The 18,491-nt window shown below is 40.5% G+C and overlaps 1 protein-coding gene across 1 annotated transcript; it reads right to left on the bottom strand.

The window, feature by feature from the left end:
* Positions 1-1,444: 1,444 nt before the first annotated feature.
* On the bottom strand, positions 1,445-17,889 carry LOC142408211 (putative tRNA methyltransferase 9B). The gene is made up of 3 exons (XM_075498483.1): positions 17,736-17,889; positions 15,099-15,272; positions 1,445-2,496 (listed from the first exon to the last, which is right to left on the bottom strand). The coding sequence occupies exons 1-3, from the start codon at positions 17,887-17,889 to the stop codon at positions 1,445-1,447; spliced, it is 1,380 nt and encodes a 459-aa protein (XP_075354598.1).
* Positions 17,890-18,491: the final 602 nt, after the last annotated feature.

The raw sequence follows: 18,491 nt of genomic DNA, 5'->3' as shown, positions 1-18,491 counted from the left end.
AAATGATTTTCTTCACGTGCACAACGATACTAACATTTAGGGGAAAAAAAGGAACACTGCAGAGGTAGTCATTACAGATGGAGGAGACTGATTAGCTCCTCTAGCTTTTCCACCTGATACCACCGACATGAACTCCATGGGAGGAAGTAAAGGAAATGTGATTACAGATATTATATCCAAATTGAATTAAAGCTGCATTAAAAAACTCAGATTACTGCACGGTTCCATGCTACGTTTGAAAACATGATATGCATCTGCTGCTGACAGGCACGTAAAGAACATGCAGGGGCTTATTTCTCAGAAAACTAGTTTGATCTCTGACTTGCTGATTCACAAATCCGCAGAAACAAAGGCAGGAAGTAAAATTACAGACAGACCTTCCTAGCACATAAATAATCATCAGCAAAGCAGCCATGTTGCTTGGGATTTTTGTTTGGTTTTCTTCCAAATTTTACTCTACATTGCAACCTTAAGCAAAGTTAATTACCTCAGTTTCTTTATCTCTAAAAATTGGATAATGAATCTGATCTTCTTTGCAAAAGATGAATCTGTAGATAAAAGCATTAGTATTGCATGCTGATGTTAATAAATATTTTCTCAGTTGACTAGCGGTCACTGGAACACTTTTCTGTGCTATGCTCATTCACTGTACAGATTTAAATGAGGTATTAAATCCTTCTGACTCCTCCTAGTTTTGCTGACAGGGAGAAAAAGCAATCCAGGCTTAAGCATACATGTCAAGCTCGCTTTTAAAACTATTTTGTGGGGGGCCATGTAGTGACATATACGAGGCAAATACCTCTCTGCTTTCTTGGCTGTGACTGCTACAAGGCAATGAAAAAGATCTCTAGACTATGACAATGTCATGAGTTACTGCCTCTGCCATGAGGGCTCTATACACCTAGTAATTCTCATAAAAGGCTGTCTGTCTTCTGTGACTAGGAGTATCATATAGGCTGACAAAGTGAACTGTAGTAAAGTAGTGCATCTTTCAATTATTTCCCATGTTATGTTACATCAAGTGGCAGAGTACAATAAATTTTAAAATAAAAGGATGACATGAATGATTATATAGTAATAAACGAATAACAAAGACTTTTAATGCACATGTAAAAAATAATCCAGCAATCACCTTCCAACTGTTTTTTACCTATTTTCAAGCAACAAAACACAGCTGGCAGCTGTTTATTAAAAGGGATCAGTGTGCTAAAATGCGCTTAGTCTGAAATAATAACTCTAGGAAAAAAATTTCAAGAGAGATGTATTTTAAGAACAAAATCAAAGAAAACCGTGTCACAGAACCTGAGAGTTTCAAAGCACTCTCCTCCTCATACGTCCCCCTCTCCCCCAAAACAAACCCAAGGCTATAAAAAGCTTCAGGAAAGATTTTCAAAGGTGCTGAGCTTTCAAAAGAAAGCAAGCCCCGAAGTATTCTCTGTGCATTTCAATGAGGAAATTTCCCCTGTATCTTCCACACTTCAGCCTTCTCTGCAATCACGCACCAATTGGCATGGTCAAAGTATGAGCGAGTAATATGTAGCTCAGGAATGTGACGCTCTATCAGCTCAGCCAACTCCCCTTCTTTAAAAACGTGGTAGTACCTCAACCATGCCCCACCAGGACCCGTCTGCTGTCTTCTTTGCGTGGTCAGGGCGCGCTCATTGACTGCTTTGTGCAGAGAAGAGCCTGTTCTCCTTTTGCTCTGAGGTTGGCAGGAAGCTCCTTGTTCTGGGTGATGGTCTATTTTAAGTTGTTGTCTGACAGCTAATTCTTTCTGATGTGAAATCAGGTCAGGTAAACAGACTCCGCTGCAACCGTGAACAGTACCTGCAGCTGTAGGGAGCTGTATAGTCGCTTGCCCTAATTCTGAATAGCAACTTCTGAAAGCCTTCGAGCAGCGTGACGTGGGCAGCACAGGTTTAACAGCCACTTCAAAAGCTGTTGTATTTTCAAAACTCTGTTTGCAATGTAGAAAAAAGTCGGAAGCACGTTTCAGAAAGCCACACTCTCTGTTTTTTTCAACTTTTTCTTCTCTGTTTAATTCATTCAGCTGAACACCGTAATTGCAGTATCTAATGAGCTCTTCTTGGTGCCACTGATCACCCACGTCTGAGTCAAGTGATCCTGAGAACAGAGACCATCTCAGAGATTTCTCTAACACTGTGCACGGCGCTTTGTTCTCCCCTCCGCAGGATGAGCTCCTTGCTGTCCTGTGTACCTCTGAAGTCCCATCCAACTTATGACAGGGCTGGTTCAAAGCCAGCTCTTTGTCCTTGTGAAGAATGGATTTTTGTACTCCACGTGAGCAAGGCTCACCCAAGAAGCAGGAAGGGGGTGAAGGATTCCAAGGAACAAAGACGTCTTGCTTTTCAAATCTTCTCCGTTTTTGCTCCATTGCCCACACATATATCATTATCTGGCCTCCTACTCTCAAGATGCGAGCCATCTCTTTTATTGCTCGCATGCGCCTCTCTTCCGTTGAAAAATGGTGAATCACTAGAACAGAACAGATAAGGTGAATAAGTATCCCTCGAGGCACTAATGAATACAGAGTATAAGGACAAGGACTGGCTCCGACACACTGGCAGCTGGTAGTTTGCACCACAGGAATACATCATTTATCTTCCATTGTGCTACACATTATTGTACTATCTCTAACATGTGAAAAAGAGTTCATAACACACTGACTTATTTTAAAAACACAGCAGAATTTAGAAACGTTGAAACAAGTGACATCTTTCAGATCGGCAATAAACAACACAACAGGCTTGTTTTCTCAATGAAAGGCTACCACTTGGTCAGTGGCAAAGCAACCTGGCCCTTTTTTACCCTCACCTAATGCTCATCTGCAGCCTGAAAGAAGCACTTCTGAAAGATCGAGGCCATACATGGTCCTTGCAACAGCCGTGCTAGTGATCCTGCTGCCAATACCCATTAAAAATGGACTAGGTTAAAACTGCCTGCCCATTTCTCCTTCTTTATTGACAGACGTCAGCTACAGAGCAGGAAAAATGAACAGTCACTATCAGCCTGGGATGCATTTAAATCATCAACATATGGGTGAAAGACAGTTAGTCGATTAGCATTTGTCTACTTCTGCCATTAACAAGCATATATCATGAAAACAAATAATTAGATAATCCCGCACTTACTTGATAACCCCCCACACCACACGAACACACGTGACGTGGAGAACGCCTCATCGTTATGATGGCAAAACTCAAGCAGCACAGCTTCGCTTGAGTCAGAACTGAGTTTAAATTTGACACTCGTTTCAATAAAAATTTTTGCCCCAAAAAGGGCAATTGGTCTCCGGATTTGGCAGGAATTTGTCCAACAGCAGCTCTGCAGGTTGGCTCCTGCTCTGAGACTGCGCAGCTCTAGAGCAATTCACAACCGACGTCGAGGTTGATCGGGCCTCGGTGCACAGCAGGGACTTCAGCAAAGTTTCAGCTACATTAAATGAATGTTACATGAGAAATAAGAATAGGAAACAATTCTGGAATAGTGCTGGAGGGGAAAGGGCATATATTAAAGACGCTGAAAACGAAAAGCAATAGAATTAGTGATATTTATCCGACCTTATATTTTCCTCAGTGAAAATGGCTGTGCCAGTTTGGGCAGATATTTTTACACATACCACTTCAGGTTACAATGATAAACCAGTTTTTGGTTAAGCTGTTGAGACAATGGTTTCCACAGAAAAATAACAGATCTTTCAAGGAAAAAAAAAAGGTGCATTCTTTTGATTCTTTCTAGAAATATAAGTATAGAAAATGTTAGCAGAAGCTCTGTATCTGCAGCCTCTCTGTGTCTTTCAGGACAGCCATTCACCATCAGATCCATTTTGCTTCAGAAAAAGAGACACTTTACAATTAAAAGAATAACAGCATGCAATTCAGCTGCCATAGGAAAACACGCTCCCTGCAATGAATGATGCATTCAGAGCCTCGGCGGCAATGTGAGGATCAAAAGGCAAGCTTTGAAGAAATAGAGTCTTTTAACGTTTAGTTATGCAGCTGCTCTGCCTGTAGGTTTCACTTGTTTGAGATGAACAGAAATCAGCTCCAAAAGCTCAGGTCTTCTAGCACTAGTCGAGATGTTGACATTGAAACATTATGGCCTTTTTAATTAAAAAGGCATCAAGTATCATTTAAGAAATTACAGTGTATTAATAAAATCTCACGCTGAGCAAAACTTGTGTTGTCAAGATAGATTTGTCAGATAATTTTAAAACCTATGGGTGATGTATCCCATTTAAAAATGCGTAACTCAAGGAAACAGAGCATCTGCATGGGGCAACATCACACTATCCTGAAATCACAGCTTATCACGTGAATTATAGCACATGATTGTTTTTAATCAAAGCCAAACCTGTCAGGCTCCAAGATCACCATGCAGCCACATTCACCTAAAGCAGGTGGCTTATAAAAAACCATTTCTTTCTTTTCCTTGACGTTAAATTCCTTGCATGTTGAAACTGTGTTTAAACTGAACAATCTGTGCTGTGCAGCAAAGGTGCCGTTTCAGAGATGGAGCGGCTCGCATTAGCTGGCAGCAAGGCACAAACACTCCCTGAGGGCCTGACTGCAGCCCAGCAGCGACATGAGCCTGCGTCCCTCCCCTCCGGTGGAAATGGTTCAAATCTGCTTCTCCTGCAACTCCCCTCATACTGAGTAGGTGGCCCTGGGAGCGGTATTTCATAGAATCATAGGATGGTTTGGGTTGGAAGGACCTTCAAAGATCATTTAGTCCAACATCCCTGCCACATATTCCACTAGATCGGGTTGTCAAAGCCCCATCCGACCTGGCCTTGAACACTTCCAATGATGGGGCATCCACAGCTTCTCTGGGCAACCTGTTCCAGTGTCTCACCACCTTAATTGCAAAAAATGTTTTCCTAATATCTAATCTAAATCTATGCTCTTTAAGTTCAAAACCGTTGCCCCTGTCCTGTCACTACAGGCCCTGGTAAAAATCTCTCTCCGTCTTTCTTACAAGCCGCCTTTAAGCATTGAAAGACCTCAGTAAGGTCTCCCTGGAGTCTTTCAGTGCTACACCCCTAGAACAATCCTTCAGCAGCTGTTCAACATATTTTAAGGTGATTTCCCACCATCCAAACACTATAAAACAAGGGTCCAGATGCTTGAAAGCTTATTTGTCATAATGACTGGTACTTTAAATGAAAATTAGTTTTGTCTTAAATTACAATAAATACAGAAGCTTGCAGGTGGTGAAAACAATATCAGGGCAGAGGAAACTCATCCTGGGTCGGAGCAAACATCCCTCCAGCGCGGGGCTGCGGCAGCAGTCAGCACCAGATGTTTGGGAAAGAAGGCAGGGAGGAACAGTGACGCTCTCTCCCCTCGCCTCCTGCAGTCGGCAGCCTAAGAGCTTCCTCAGCCACAGGCTGGAGCTTGTATCTAATAGTCCGTGATGGATCTGTCCTCCGTGGATACTTTCTCGGACTCGCTTGTACTTCTGATTACACCAGTTCACATGTCAAAGGAATCTGCAATTTAATTATATATTTTTTAGAAAAAAAACGGTTCCTTCTGTTTTAAATCTTTCCCTGTGGTTCTCCTGTTGTAAGAAACCACAGAAATTTCCTCCCTATTCACTAATTTAATATCATTTGTGGGTTCCAGGATGCTATCCCCCTCTCCCTCAGGAGCATATACTTCTTTCATGACGCTTTTATGATGAAACTCTTTTTTATTAGGTGAAGAGCCCTAGCCCATTAATCCATCCTCATACATAAACAGTTTGTACCTTTGATCATTACAAGGACCTTTAGTAGTTCATCTATATCTTTCCAGAGATGGAGAAAACCTGAATTTCATGCAGCACTCAAGATATGGATGCACCAGGTATTTATCTTCTACCATCCCCCTGGATTTTCATTTTTGTTTTTAATATTTGAATACTTTTTTGACCAGGTTTGAACACTGAGCTAATATTTTTCAGGGCAATGAAAATAAGTCTGACAATGACTTCAGTATCTCTTTCCCGAACAAGAACAGAAGGTAACACTGTGCCTGTACACTTAGTTATTTTTTTCTATGCACATTACCTAGCATTTATCCACAAGCACTTTTCTGCAATTTTGCACCCAGTCATTAGTTTCACATGAGACTTTTTTTGCAACTCTTTGCAGTCGGTAATCCTGAATAACTCTATGTCACCAACAAACTTTATCACTAGCCTATTCATTCCATTTGTAATTATAAATTACATAGGAATCTGTTGAACAGCGGCCTTTTTATAGGTGCCATACACCTACACTAAGCATTCAACATTGAGTCTTTCAGCACTTTCCACACTCATCTGCTAGCATTTTACCCTTCTGGCTTTCCCTTTCAATTTTCCTTAAGAGTTTCTTCCTTTTTGGCAGTAAACTTCTATGCAGTGGATTTTTTAAAGCATTTTTGTTCCTAGCAGGAGGTTCGATTACGGTCACATTAAATTCAGTGAGAGAATGTGGTTCTTGCACAATTACTTATTGATGTGGGCCTGATGCACCGTTTCAGACTAATAAGAGTTGTTTCCCTTTTGTGGGTTATCAGATTAATCTTTCCAAGAAGCTTCGTGCCCCTGTGTATCATTTACACAACCTACATATGGATAATTGCTGTTTCTCAATATTGTGTTTTCTGCCCTCACAGCCCTCGCAATGTCTCTTAATAATCTGCGGTCATTTTCTCCAAGTTTATCAGAGAGTTAGTGATACATCCCTATTTTTAGACTGCTCTCCTCTGTAGCTGTCTACCTACTATCATTTCTTCCAGAAGTTTATCCTCCTGCTTTTTTCCACAGAAGAATATTCAGAGCTTTTTAGCTGTTACGCAACCCTTCTAACAAAAGCCAGAAAAAATCCTTTGGTTCACTACAAAAAGAGCTTTAATGAACATTGCATCGTTACCATGCTAACCAACACCATGCCATGGTGATGGGGACAAGTAGGACCACATTCAATTTTTTAAACATCCAAACAAACCATTGCAAAAAAGAAATCTAAGCACAAAAATATTTGTTTGGAGAGAGCACAGGTGGCAAAACCCCTGACAGCTCTCCTTGCAGCAAGGCCTTGCTTAGTAGATTAGCAGTTGTTATAAATCAAGCATTCCTTTTCATTTTGGCCGTACATTCCCCTAGCGTACCTAAAAGTCAATCCAAATTAATTTTGTGCCATGTACTGCTCATTCCCACCACTTTTGTTTAAATTGAAGACTGAAAGATTTTCCATAACTGCAATTTTAGATTTCATACGGAGGGGGTGAGGAGGAAGGGAGAACATTTCAAAGATTCTTCTCTTCTTCATTTCATAAGAATATAATTAATTTCTCCTTCTCTTAATTTAATACTGTGACTAATCCTACTAAAAGGGATTATTTCGAACAAGCACACAATACAAGATACATTTTTGTGTCATTCAGCTGTCTTCAGAGAACAAAACTGAAAGCATCAACAACTTTGAATTTTTTTTTTAGAAGTCATTTTCAAAATGAGTATTTTAGGTCAGTGATTCAATTTAAACCCTGTTAAATGGCAAAAAGAAATCTGTGTGATCAGAAATTGCTTTTCTCTGTCAAATTTCTTTACTGAAGTTAAATCCCTTCAGAGACATTTGGCAAGTCTTTAAGGCTCACAGAATCTTTATCTCGGAGACTCTTTTGTATGTAGTGTATATACACTTCAGATGTCACTTTATCTCTGTCAGCTCTAATAATAGGAACAATTGGAACATATATAGAAGGCATGATTCTAAGTTAAATATGATTTTATTCTCTTCATTATAGTGGTATCAGAAATAAAAAGGGGAGGAAAAATACTAATATACCAAAGAATTACTGAGTAAACTTCAAACAGTGTTTCCATTAAAAACTTTTCCTATTAAAAACATAACTCATTAATTACTCTAGGTTGAAAAATTTGTTCCTTCTTTAATTTTCCCACATTTATGGTTAGCATTAGCAAATGAAGATGCTGCCTTTATAAAAATCATTATAATTATGAAATTTAATTAACTTATTAAAGCCTTGATTCAGGAATATAATTATATGCTTAATTTTAAGCATCTGAATAGCTACTCTGGTTTCAGCGGGATTACTCCTGTGTTTATATTAAGGATAATTCTGAAATGCTTCTCACAGCAACACAGAAGTGGCGACAGCTATAGCTAAAACCAGCAAAAGTAATAAAATAAGGTCAGGTGGAGCAGCTCTCTTCAAGCTGCCCCCCTCCTTTGCTTCATGCCATCCTTGAGTCCTGCTCCCAGCCTGAATTACTCTCCCCTCTTCCCACCCAGAGCAGCAGGGCTTTGCCTGGAGCCGCTGCTCTGTTCTCACCCACTGCAGCCCCTCCGGGCTTCACCCGCTGGGCTCTCGGAGCCGGCTCGGTCTGCCCTTGAGCACCATTTAATCTTGCTTGTACACTTCATATTAGTCTGCCACTGCATATAGAGGAAACAACGCAGGTAGCTGCCTTCTTTCCTTCCTTCCCAGGTATGCTCCTATGTGCTGGGCTACAGGATTAGGCTCCTCTTCCACCTCCCTTTGGGCTTTTTGGCTGCAGGTTCCAAGGGATGGTGGTGGTTTTCTCCATCCAGTGCAGCTGGGTGTTTGAGGACTTGGGCATGTTCCCGAGTATTGGAAATGCGGGTTTGAAACCCCTCCGGCTGAGGAAGGAGGTGAATTGAGCTCTCCCACTTCCTGGGTGAATGCCCTGAGGACTTGGTTGCACTGGAAAGAGAAAAAAAGTAAAATCTCTGCAATGCTCTGTCAGACACCGACCCCAAAAGAGGCCTTGGCACTAGGGATCTCTTATTTAGTGAAGAAGGTTTAAATGTGCACCCAGCTCGGGTGCCTGAAAGCTGTTCTGGATCCATTCTGGATCTCACTGTCTTACACAGCAAGAGAATAAGCTTTTGGTATGGTAGAGCGAAACCCCGTGCTCGGAAGCCTGCTGTCGGGTGACAGCACAAACCTGCCAAAAGCGTCATGTGGAAGCTGCTCAGCCGACCCTCCTTCCAAACCCACACCCACATTGCTCTGCACCCCCGAGAGCAGAGGACAACAGCCGTACATGAGCAAGTTGTGCAGCCACTGACAAGCTGTCACCTCTTCTAATGACACCCACCAGCTGGTCAAGACCTTGCAAGCAGGTAACACCTTGTTAAGAACATGTAGGTAAGATTTAAAACAGATATACTGTCAACACGACGACAGTAATAAGACCACAGATAGCCCACTGTGGCCTAGAATAAATGATTACATTTAAAAATGCTGAGCAGGCCGCTGGCTGCTACTGTGAAAATTAAACTAAATATAAGGCTGTTGGGAGTTTGCACCAGTTCTGCACTCCAGTAACCTGGAGCAATACAGGGGACTGTAAGGGGTAGGGCTCATTCTGTTCTGATGCATATTTTTCTAAGAAAAAAAAAAGAGAGAGTCAAGTTTTCTGACCTGACCCCATTGTGAGATAACTATATATCATCCACTGGGAAAAAACTTAGGATATTTTTGATAAATCAATTATAACTTGCATGAAAATATCAATGCAAGGAACGCAAAGCTCCTGATTTAATTAAGAGAGATAGAAATCAGGCTCCTTGCTGTTGGTGAGAATTGTACCGATGGACAACACTGCCAGCTGACGAGTGAGAACAACCGCGTGAATGACAGATAAAGCCTGCAGGTGTCAACCACAGGCTCTGACTGTCCTGTGGAGCTTCTCCACGTCTCTAAGAATTTGCAATTACTAGCTTAGAAATAACTGTATTATTCGCTTTAAATGAAACACTAGCAGTGGTGAGACCAAAGCTGAAATCAGGGCTTGCAGATGTCTCAGAAGAAGCAACGGTACTCTGTGGGTGGCCTCATCAAAACCAGAAAATCCCACTATGGGTGGCATTTCTCCTCTGTCTCCGAGAGCTCTTGTGATATTCAGACTTCGTTAGTATTTTGCACCTCTGACTTCCATCAGGGAGGAGAGTTAGCTGCTGTGAGAGGAGCTGTATTAACATTAGGCAGCAACTGGATACAGGAGAGTCAATGGATTTTTCTCAAAAAAGACAGATGGCCTTTACATTAAAATAGATATAGAAAAATAGAGGTCGTTCGTTTTCCAGCTCCAAGGCAGAATTAAATACTTGGCCCAAATGTGACCCAAATTGGTTTAACCTGGTCTTAAAAGCCTTTTAATATCTGAGGTAAGTAACCTTTGCTGCAGGTTAAGATGATTTTTTTTTCTTTCTATGTAAAAGTAATATCAGCTTTCTTTAAAAATCATTTCTGTATTTGAAGACTATTATATTTCTTTCAGTCTTTTTTTTTTTTTTTTTTTGACTAACCAAACCCAATTCCTTCGGTTTCCTCTAATAATTCAGGATTTCTAAACTTCAGTTATTTAAAATGTCTCCATATTGATTGCAAATGTTTTAAGGCACGGTCCCCAGCAGCAGATATGATATTCCACCTAGGATCTCAAAAGTACCAAGCGCAGAAGCGTGACTCATTCTTCTGCTTTCCGTGAAACTGCTCTGTTACCATAGCCCAGACAGGTATTTGCCTGGTTTTGTAACAGCACGACACTACGCACACATATTTGGCCCGTGGTCCATCTTGCCTGGCCATTATTTCTCACTTTGTCCATTGAATGTCTCTCTCGATGGTTCCTGTATCTCTTCTTGTTGATTTCAGACAACTCGCCATCATTTGGATGTCAGATCCCATCTTCCAAAATAATTCCAACTTTTCCTACACAGGAGCCGTTCACAAATTGTTCAATAAGCTCTCTAGCCTGCCCCCAAAGTTATTAATTAAAATTTTGCATAGAAACAGATGTAGGGTGGGTCCCAAGAGCATCCCATTTGAAATGTGTCCTGATTGGACAGTGAACCACTGATCCATTTCGAGAATGATTTTTTTCCATATTCTTAGCTCTATTTAGTTATTTTACTTGCACCAATGACATGAGAGTCAAGATATATCATGTCTTCTCCTGCTACCCTGTCTATTGGGATGATTACCCTGTCAAAGACAGAAAGCAGATTGGCTTGCTCCTGACAAATACACTGTTTCCCATTACATTAGTATTCTGTAGGTTTAAATAATTTATTCTATTTAAATTAGATTATTTAAATTATTTATTCTAGTACCCTTGCATAAATCTAAGTTAGACTGGCTTCCTCTTGATGTCCTTTCTCTCTCTTTTGGAAACAAGTATTATGTTTGCTTTTCTTCATTTGCTGGAGATCTTAAAGATAATCTTCTAGTTCACAGTAGTTTAAGATTAATTTCATGATTTCCTAACAATTTGTGTAACCTAATTTATCTAAATATTCTTTAAGATGTCACTTCCTTTTTATAGTCTAAACTCCTGTCCTCTGGTTAAAAGTCTACTTACCTATTGATGACTACTATTAGCTTTTTGTAAAGACCAAAGAAAAATGCAACTTCCCCTGTCATCTCTCATTTGCTCTTCTTTCCTTTTTGTTTTCCTCTTGCTTTGTATGAATTTATAAAACCTTATCCTAGTTCTAATTCATGTTATGCTGTAGCCATCCTGACTTTGGTTCTTCACACCATCCCTTATAATTATTGATAGCCATGTTTTTTGATGATTTCTTTTCAATTTCTATGGAATTAAAGAGTTCCTGATGCTGTCATACGAGACCTCGTTATACTCTGCTTTCCACTGGGACAGGTTGCTTGTTGTGCCTTTAATATTGCTTATTTTAGGGAATGTAATTTTCTGACCACAGTGCCTTTTTGTTGGAAAAAGTTAAAAAACTGTTAGAATGCAATCCCCGTTGATCCTTAGGAAAAACAGAATTTAGGAGAACTAGCAGGTACTGATGATATACCTATCTGACAAAACTCTGTGTGATGCAGAAATAACCAAGGTTGCACAGAAATATGAGGTTTCTTTATGGGGTAAAGAAACTATGTCGTGATGGCATTGCAATGTTGTGCCCATATGAATTGGCACAACAATGCAGTCTAACTACACTGGTATGATCTGATACTAACACTTGGTTTCTCCTTGCTCAGTATCTCACTGAATTTTACCATAAAGACAGAACATATATAGTAAGGAAACTCTCCTGGACCTTTTATTTGGACTTCTTTTTTCCCCAAGAGACTCTTCCACCGTGTAAACTTTAAGAATTATACTATTTGCAATTACGCAGACCTTTTTCTCAGACAGTGTAAATTAGAGGACTAGACAGGTTTGCATCCCTTAGGTTGCCCTCGCTTTCTCTGTTAAATTACCACATGACTAAAAGATCACAGATTAAAGCAAAGTTAATTTTCACATATTGGTATTAACACCAAGGAAAGCCGTTTGATGCTCTTCACTCCAGGAACCCTTTTTTCCCACTGGGATGAAGAGTCTGATCAGATATTTCAGTAATATAAAATAACTTTACTGACTTGAGTATATGACTGCTAACAGGAGAGGAAAACGTGAGGTCTTCCCCTTTGCATTTGGAGGAAAGAAATTACTTACCTAAATTAACAGAAGAAGCTGCTTCTTATCCCTTGCCCATCTCAGAGTCCAAGAGCTCCGCATATACAAGATTTTATTAACACAGAACCTGACCTTTCCATATGAAGGAGAACGCCACCTTGACAGAGGTAAAGCCATGCTAAAAAATCAGTCCTGCATTACGATTCGGAACAATTCCTTAGCCAAAGTGGAAACATGAGTGCCAGTCCTCTTTCCGTTACTGCAAGTGGCAGAAATCCTACTTATTTCAGTAATACAGGAATGGCTTCATCATGCTAACAATAACAAAGCCATCAGTATATGGCAAAGGGGATGATTTCTGTTGTTTGGTGATGTTAAATCTCAAATAAAATTATGCTATGGGAAAGCACTGGGAAAGTGAATATGATTTCTTTCTTAAGGCAGTGAAAACATTGTGGAATGAATTGCATACTCACAGGGCAAATTTGTCTCCTTGAACAGAAAGTTAAGCAATTTGAAAGCAGCACATTCTAAACTTTTGCTGACATATCATGTCTAGATTTGTTTCTTGTCAGTATAGGTTATTCCATTCATGGAACTGGCAAAAATCCTTCATTATATATGCATACGCAATAGGTGTTGAGTACAAGGAAAAATCATCAAGTTAGGCTTGACACTCCTCTTCGGCCAATATTTCCCACTACAGACCTGGCTTTAGAACACCTATAGAAATTTCTTGCCTCCTTTGACAATCCTCTGAAGATTAAGAGAACACATGCTTACCCAAACTATAGTATATATGTACTATACTAGTATTATACTATATACTAGTATATATAATAATTCAACATATTATTTGAAGCTTTATAATGCATCTGAACCATGTTTTTCAGCAATAATAAGGAAACATGATCATTACTATGGTTCGTGCATGATCTGTGACGGTAAAGGCTGTAACAGAAATAACTTTGTAATTTGCAGCCATATTATAGTGCTGAAAGGGCCACAGTCCATAACCACGCAGTTCTACCTGTCGCCCAAGTGTTCTTCTGGGTTCCTCACCGATTCTACCTTCTCGGACAGCTTGCTGTGGATGGGAAGGTCTGTAGTTCTGCATATCCAGCAGCAACCTCAGCTCAGCTACTCTGCTTTTCTGTAGACTGTTCACAAGTACTCCTGGGCACAGACTCTTTTGAGTCAGACAACTTCTGAACATTGCTACATACCCTTTTCGACAAATCTGTCTGGTCCTTCACTTCCTTACCTTGGATTTCCAGAGAATGCCAAATCACCTTTGGGCACAAGATGGTTCTTACTCCATCTGGGCAAAGGATGTGAAAAGCCAATAATAAGGACTGCTAGCTATTGGTCACATTTCTTAAATCATGACTGAAACATTTTCAGATGGTGTAGCTGAGCATGGTTCACAGCCCTGTACAATGATGTACCAGTGACAATAATGCAATCTCAGATTTCCATCAAATGTCAAATTACATGACGTGGACCTGGACTGGAAAAGTAAATTCCTTCAGGGCTTAGAAAAAGGTCACCTGAGACATGGAGAAGAGGCTGTGTAAGGCTACTCACTAACTTTGAGAGATGTGAGGTATTAACATTTCACTTTGATTTAACAAGGCTTAGAGACCTTCACACTCCTGTGGCTGAGAAAAGGAAAATCAAGTTTGCTGAGCACTATAATTTGTTTTATTTACAGTATTGTCCAAGTTTTAATCAGTATAAGCTTAATACCTAACTTTTAAAAGGTAGTTGAGTAATTTCAAGACTCCCCAAACAAAAGAACCCTCAAAATTTAAAAGAGGAAACAGCGAAGGCTAAAGCTACCATTCAATGTCTGCTTTAAAAGTGGCAAAGACAGGTAGTGTTCCTCCATCATTAAGTTACATTGAAAAGGGCAACTAAACAAAATGGAAAAATCTTACAAGAAATGAAATCTGAGATGATTTGATGAACATTTTAAGGCAGCAGTGCCACTGAAACAAGCACTTCTGCTTGCTTTGTCATCGCTCCTTGTTCTTCCTCTGCGTTATCCCCTACTTTTGCGGAAACAGGTCTCTCTGCAGTGAAGGAACGGGTAACTGATTCGGCTAAAAGCAACGCTTCTTTTTGCTGGTTACTTTCCAGCCGGATCAGTGTCATGGTCGTCCTCATCAGCACAAAAATGATTGTGTTGGCCGACAAACCATGGAGCACGGGAGTAAGAAAACAGCATTTGGAAAGGTGCAGAAGGGTTTAATACTAGGCTTTGAATACGCTCAGTGTTCCTAAGCAAGGTTTGTTGTATTTTCCTCCTGAGAGAGCCAACATTTCAAATTTCTGCCAATATGGCAAAAATAAGGCTCTCCTTTCCTGTTTTGCACATTGTACTTTAGTTGTGCTTGGACCAGAATAAAACAGCTCACATCTGTGTGACTGACTTACCCATTTTGCAGTTTTTCTCCGAGTTCACAATAATATACATTTCTTGTGTTAATATAGATTTACCTGGTCTACAAAACCCAAAATATTCTGTTGGCCACTGAAAAACACCCAAACCTAGAAGAGACTGAATGCTTTAGAGCCTTTAAGGGTCTGACCTATAGACACTGGCAGTACGCAGGACTTACCAGCAATGGACAGGACAGCATCAAAGCACTCACTTCGATAAGGCAGGTACAAGCTATGGCATACCATTACTTCGTGGCCTTCATTTCGTGCTGATTCCACCAACGGGGAACAGTAGTCGCAACCCACTTTATAGACTTGAGAATTGATGTGAAGGTATTTGCCATTTCCGCAGCCTGAAGAAATAATGAGGAGGAGAAAGAAAGGCGGACATTTGGTGTCTGTACAAAAGAAAATGTATGCCTGACATAGGCCATGATGTACGCCCTTGACTGGCCTAATAGCTTGAAATTCTCCACCCATTTTAAAGGAGATGATACAATTGCAGTGGGATTCAGGTTATTTTTTACCATCACAGTACAATGAGCACAGACTGCTCCTTTCTGTCTAGCAGGCTCTCTGCTGCATGACAGGAGGTGTTCAAGTGGGATTGCTAGAGAGCATTTACCTTGGCCTTCCCACCACATACGGAATAAAATATATTTATGGTAATGATGCTACTGCAATTCTGCTTGTAATAGACTCAAAACGCTAAGTGAAAGCATCATGTCGTGGGAGCGCAGCACTGAATTATTCCTGTGTATCGAAATGCTGATAGACAAACGAAGACCCAACCATTAAATCCATTGTTTGCTGTTTTAACTGCTGCTAATTGCTGTCACCATGACAACAGTGGAGTTTCTTTTTCTGGTATCTCCACGCAGTTTCCTTTCATAACGGAGCCTGCGACATGGAAATTTACATCTTCCCAAATTGAAATACTTCTTGTGTTGAAATAAAGGCAGACATCTTTAGATAAGAACGATTTTAATGTCAGCAGTAAAACGGATCTTATCTAAATTTTTGATAATTTGTTTGCAGAATTATCTGGATCTTAACACAAAGCGTATTTTAAAGTAGATTATTAATTTTAAAAACTTGCCTTCTCTCTTGCATCATAAAAGTCATGGTTCAGATTAAGATCAGGGAGGTAAATGCATGGGGCTAGCATAATACCTTAGTTCACAGACCTTAGTTCACATCCTGTTTATGGCTACGCTTACATCAAACATTAAGCTTGGGTCAGAGCCCAGATTTTATCTCTAATTCATTTTTTAAAAAAATTATAGTGATTTTGGAGCCTTCCAAATACTTAAGTCCCTATGTTCAGGTTACAGCCATCCCATAGCACCTATTCTGAAACCCTGTGTGGGTCCCTATGTTCAGTAAGGAGCCTCCCAGCCCCATCAATCTGTTATGGCATTTGAATGGGAAATGAATCATTGCTGAACTGCGGATAGAAGGCTGCTCCTAACTGCTTGTCTAATATTAACTGCTGATCCCATCTCCCAGGAATGAAGGAAAGATATCCAGCTTTCCAGCTGAAAGCTGGAGCTCTCTCAGTCCTTCCCATGACTGACTTCAGCACCGGCTGAGACGAGGTGCTGTGAAACAGTGCCAGCACTTGGCTAATATTAGACTCTATTTTCCAAGGAGAAAGAGCAGAAAGAGCTCTGACTGGAAGAGAACTCCAGGACTTTTTCTGGTTTTCACTTTTGGAGGGAAAGGCTCCAGTATAAGCCAAACAACAGCTACTAAATACATTTCCTCTAACCTGACACCAGCAGCTGCTTCCCAGGGATGGAGGGGCAGAGGAGAGCCCTGCCGGGGGACCCCTCTCCAGCGCTGTGGCACCACTCTTAGTGATTGTGCCTCGCACGAAACTTGTCTCTGGCCACGGACCCCACAAGAGCATGCCAGCAGCCTCTGCAGGCCAAAGCCCAGGCGCCAAGCCTGAGCTTAAATCACAGTGTTAAAAAAGTCCAAAGTCTCTGACATCGGTAAAAATTCAATGTCCTAGTTGTTTGGACGTGTTTTATTTGTTTACATTGAAAACAATGCAAAATCTGCCAAGATCTGGTAGGAGTATAGTGCTCAGCATTTAGACTGTGACAAACGGGGAAAACTATATGGTAAAGTTTGAATGACACCCAAAAAGTTACTGTGATTAGCCCAACCCTCAGTAAATGTTCTCTTTCACATACGCTCCCATGCTACAGTGGGGAGACTACACTTATGTGTTGCTGTAAAGGATTACAGGTCCAAAAAGCTATTTAGAAGTCTAGCTTAAACATGGAGAAACGATGAGTTAATGCCCAGATCTCATTTGGGCAACGAGCATGTACCCACTTCTGGTGCAGGAGCTGCAGCCAGTACGGAGGCTTCCCGCGTACCATTTAGACATTCTCAAACCTTCGGGGAATTAAAAACTGTCACACATTGTTCCCCAAAGCACTCAGGACAGTGTCATGATACTTGCTTCAAACTGGCCACACACAAATACATGTTGTAAGAGCTAAACAAGATTTCAAATTCCAGAATTATCATGCCAATACACAACATTAGCATCCACTAATGACATATTAATAAGTTTATCTTCAGTTTAGTTGAGCTACTGGATACTGGGAAAAGTCAAATTGTCTTCATATACCTATGAATGGTGGAGCAAAGTAGGAGGCAAATTTGATAGTCAGTCTGGCCATTTTGACCCCCCAGTTTGATTCACAAGCTCCAAACTCTTCTGCCACAAATATTGCTTGATAGAAAGCGAGGACATACTTAGACTTGTCATTAGCAATGTGATAAACAACCCCACTCACCAATATCAGCAATCAGGCTGCCTGGTTCCTGCTCTGAAATGAACTGCTGCACCTTTGGCCAGGCCTTGTAGCGTGTGTCATTGAAGTAAGGAGCAATTTTCTCATATACACTATGAACGTGGTCCCTCTCGAGTTCACTTGCCTCCTTCTCCATCACAACCAGGCTAGGCTAACGCACTGAAGGCAATGCAACTGTCCTAGAGAAAGGGAAGGGAGAAAAACAAGCGCTGAAACTCTTGTTACCAAAGTACATTTCATTAAGTTAAGCAGTATAACATTGTTTGTTTAGGAAACAGTATTTCCAAATACTATGTTGCCATTAAAGAGAAATTGCTGAGGCTTTTAAAGGAAGAAAGGTCATCTATTCTATGATTTTATAAAATGTATTGTTTTCTTGTATAAATCGGAAAGGTATTTTATGACCTACTACTCAATGTTTATTAACTTGCTTATATTGTTATACTTCGGAAGCTGTTAACTTTTGCTTCATAAAGTCTTTCACCCTTTTTCAGTCTACCCTTGAAAAAGATGTTTTCTAAGAAGTCCTTTGTTTACAGACACAGTCCTTTTTTTAAAAACAGCAACTGAAAATGATGATGCATACCAAAAGCTGCTCAGGGTCCGGAACAAAAGCTCCGAGAGGCATCATTTCTCCCCCGCTTCATTCAGCACCCAGAAAGATCCATGCTTACAGACTTCCCATTGCACAATTCATTGACACTGTGTGTTACTGTGAACAAAAATCTTTCCAGCTTT

This window comes from Mycteria americana, chromosome 1 (genome assembly GCF_035582795.1).
Source record: "Mycteria americana isolate JAX WOST 10 ecotype Jacksonville Zoo and Gardens chromosome 1, USCA_MyAme_1.0, whole genome shotgun sequence".
Classification (NCBI taxonomy): Eukaryota; Metazoa; Chordata; class Aves; order Ciconiiformes; family Ciconiidae; genus Mycteria; species Mycteria americana.
Note: the sequence above shows the minus strand (reverse complement) of the source record. Positions and strands in the feature narration are given on the sequence as shown.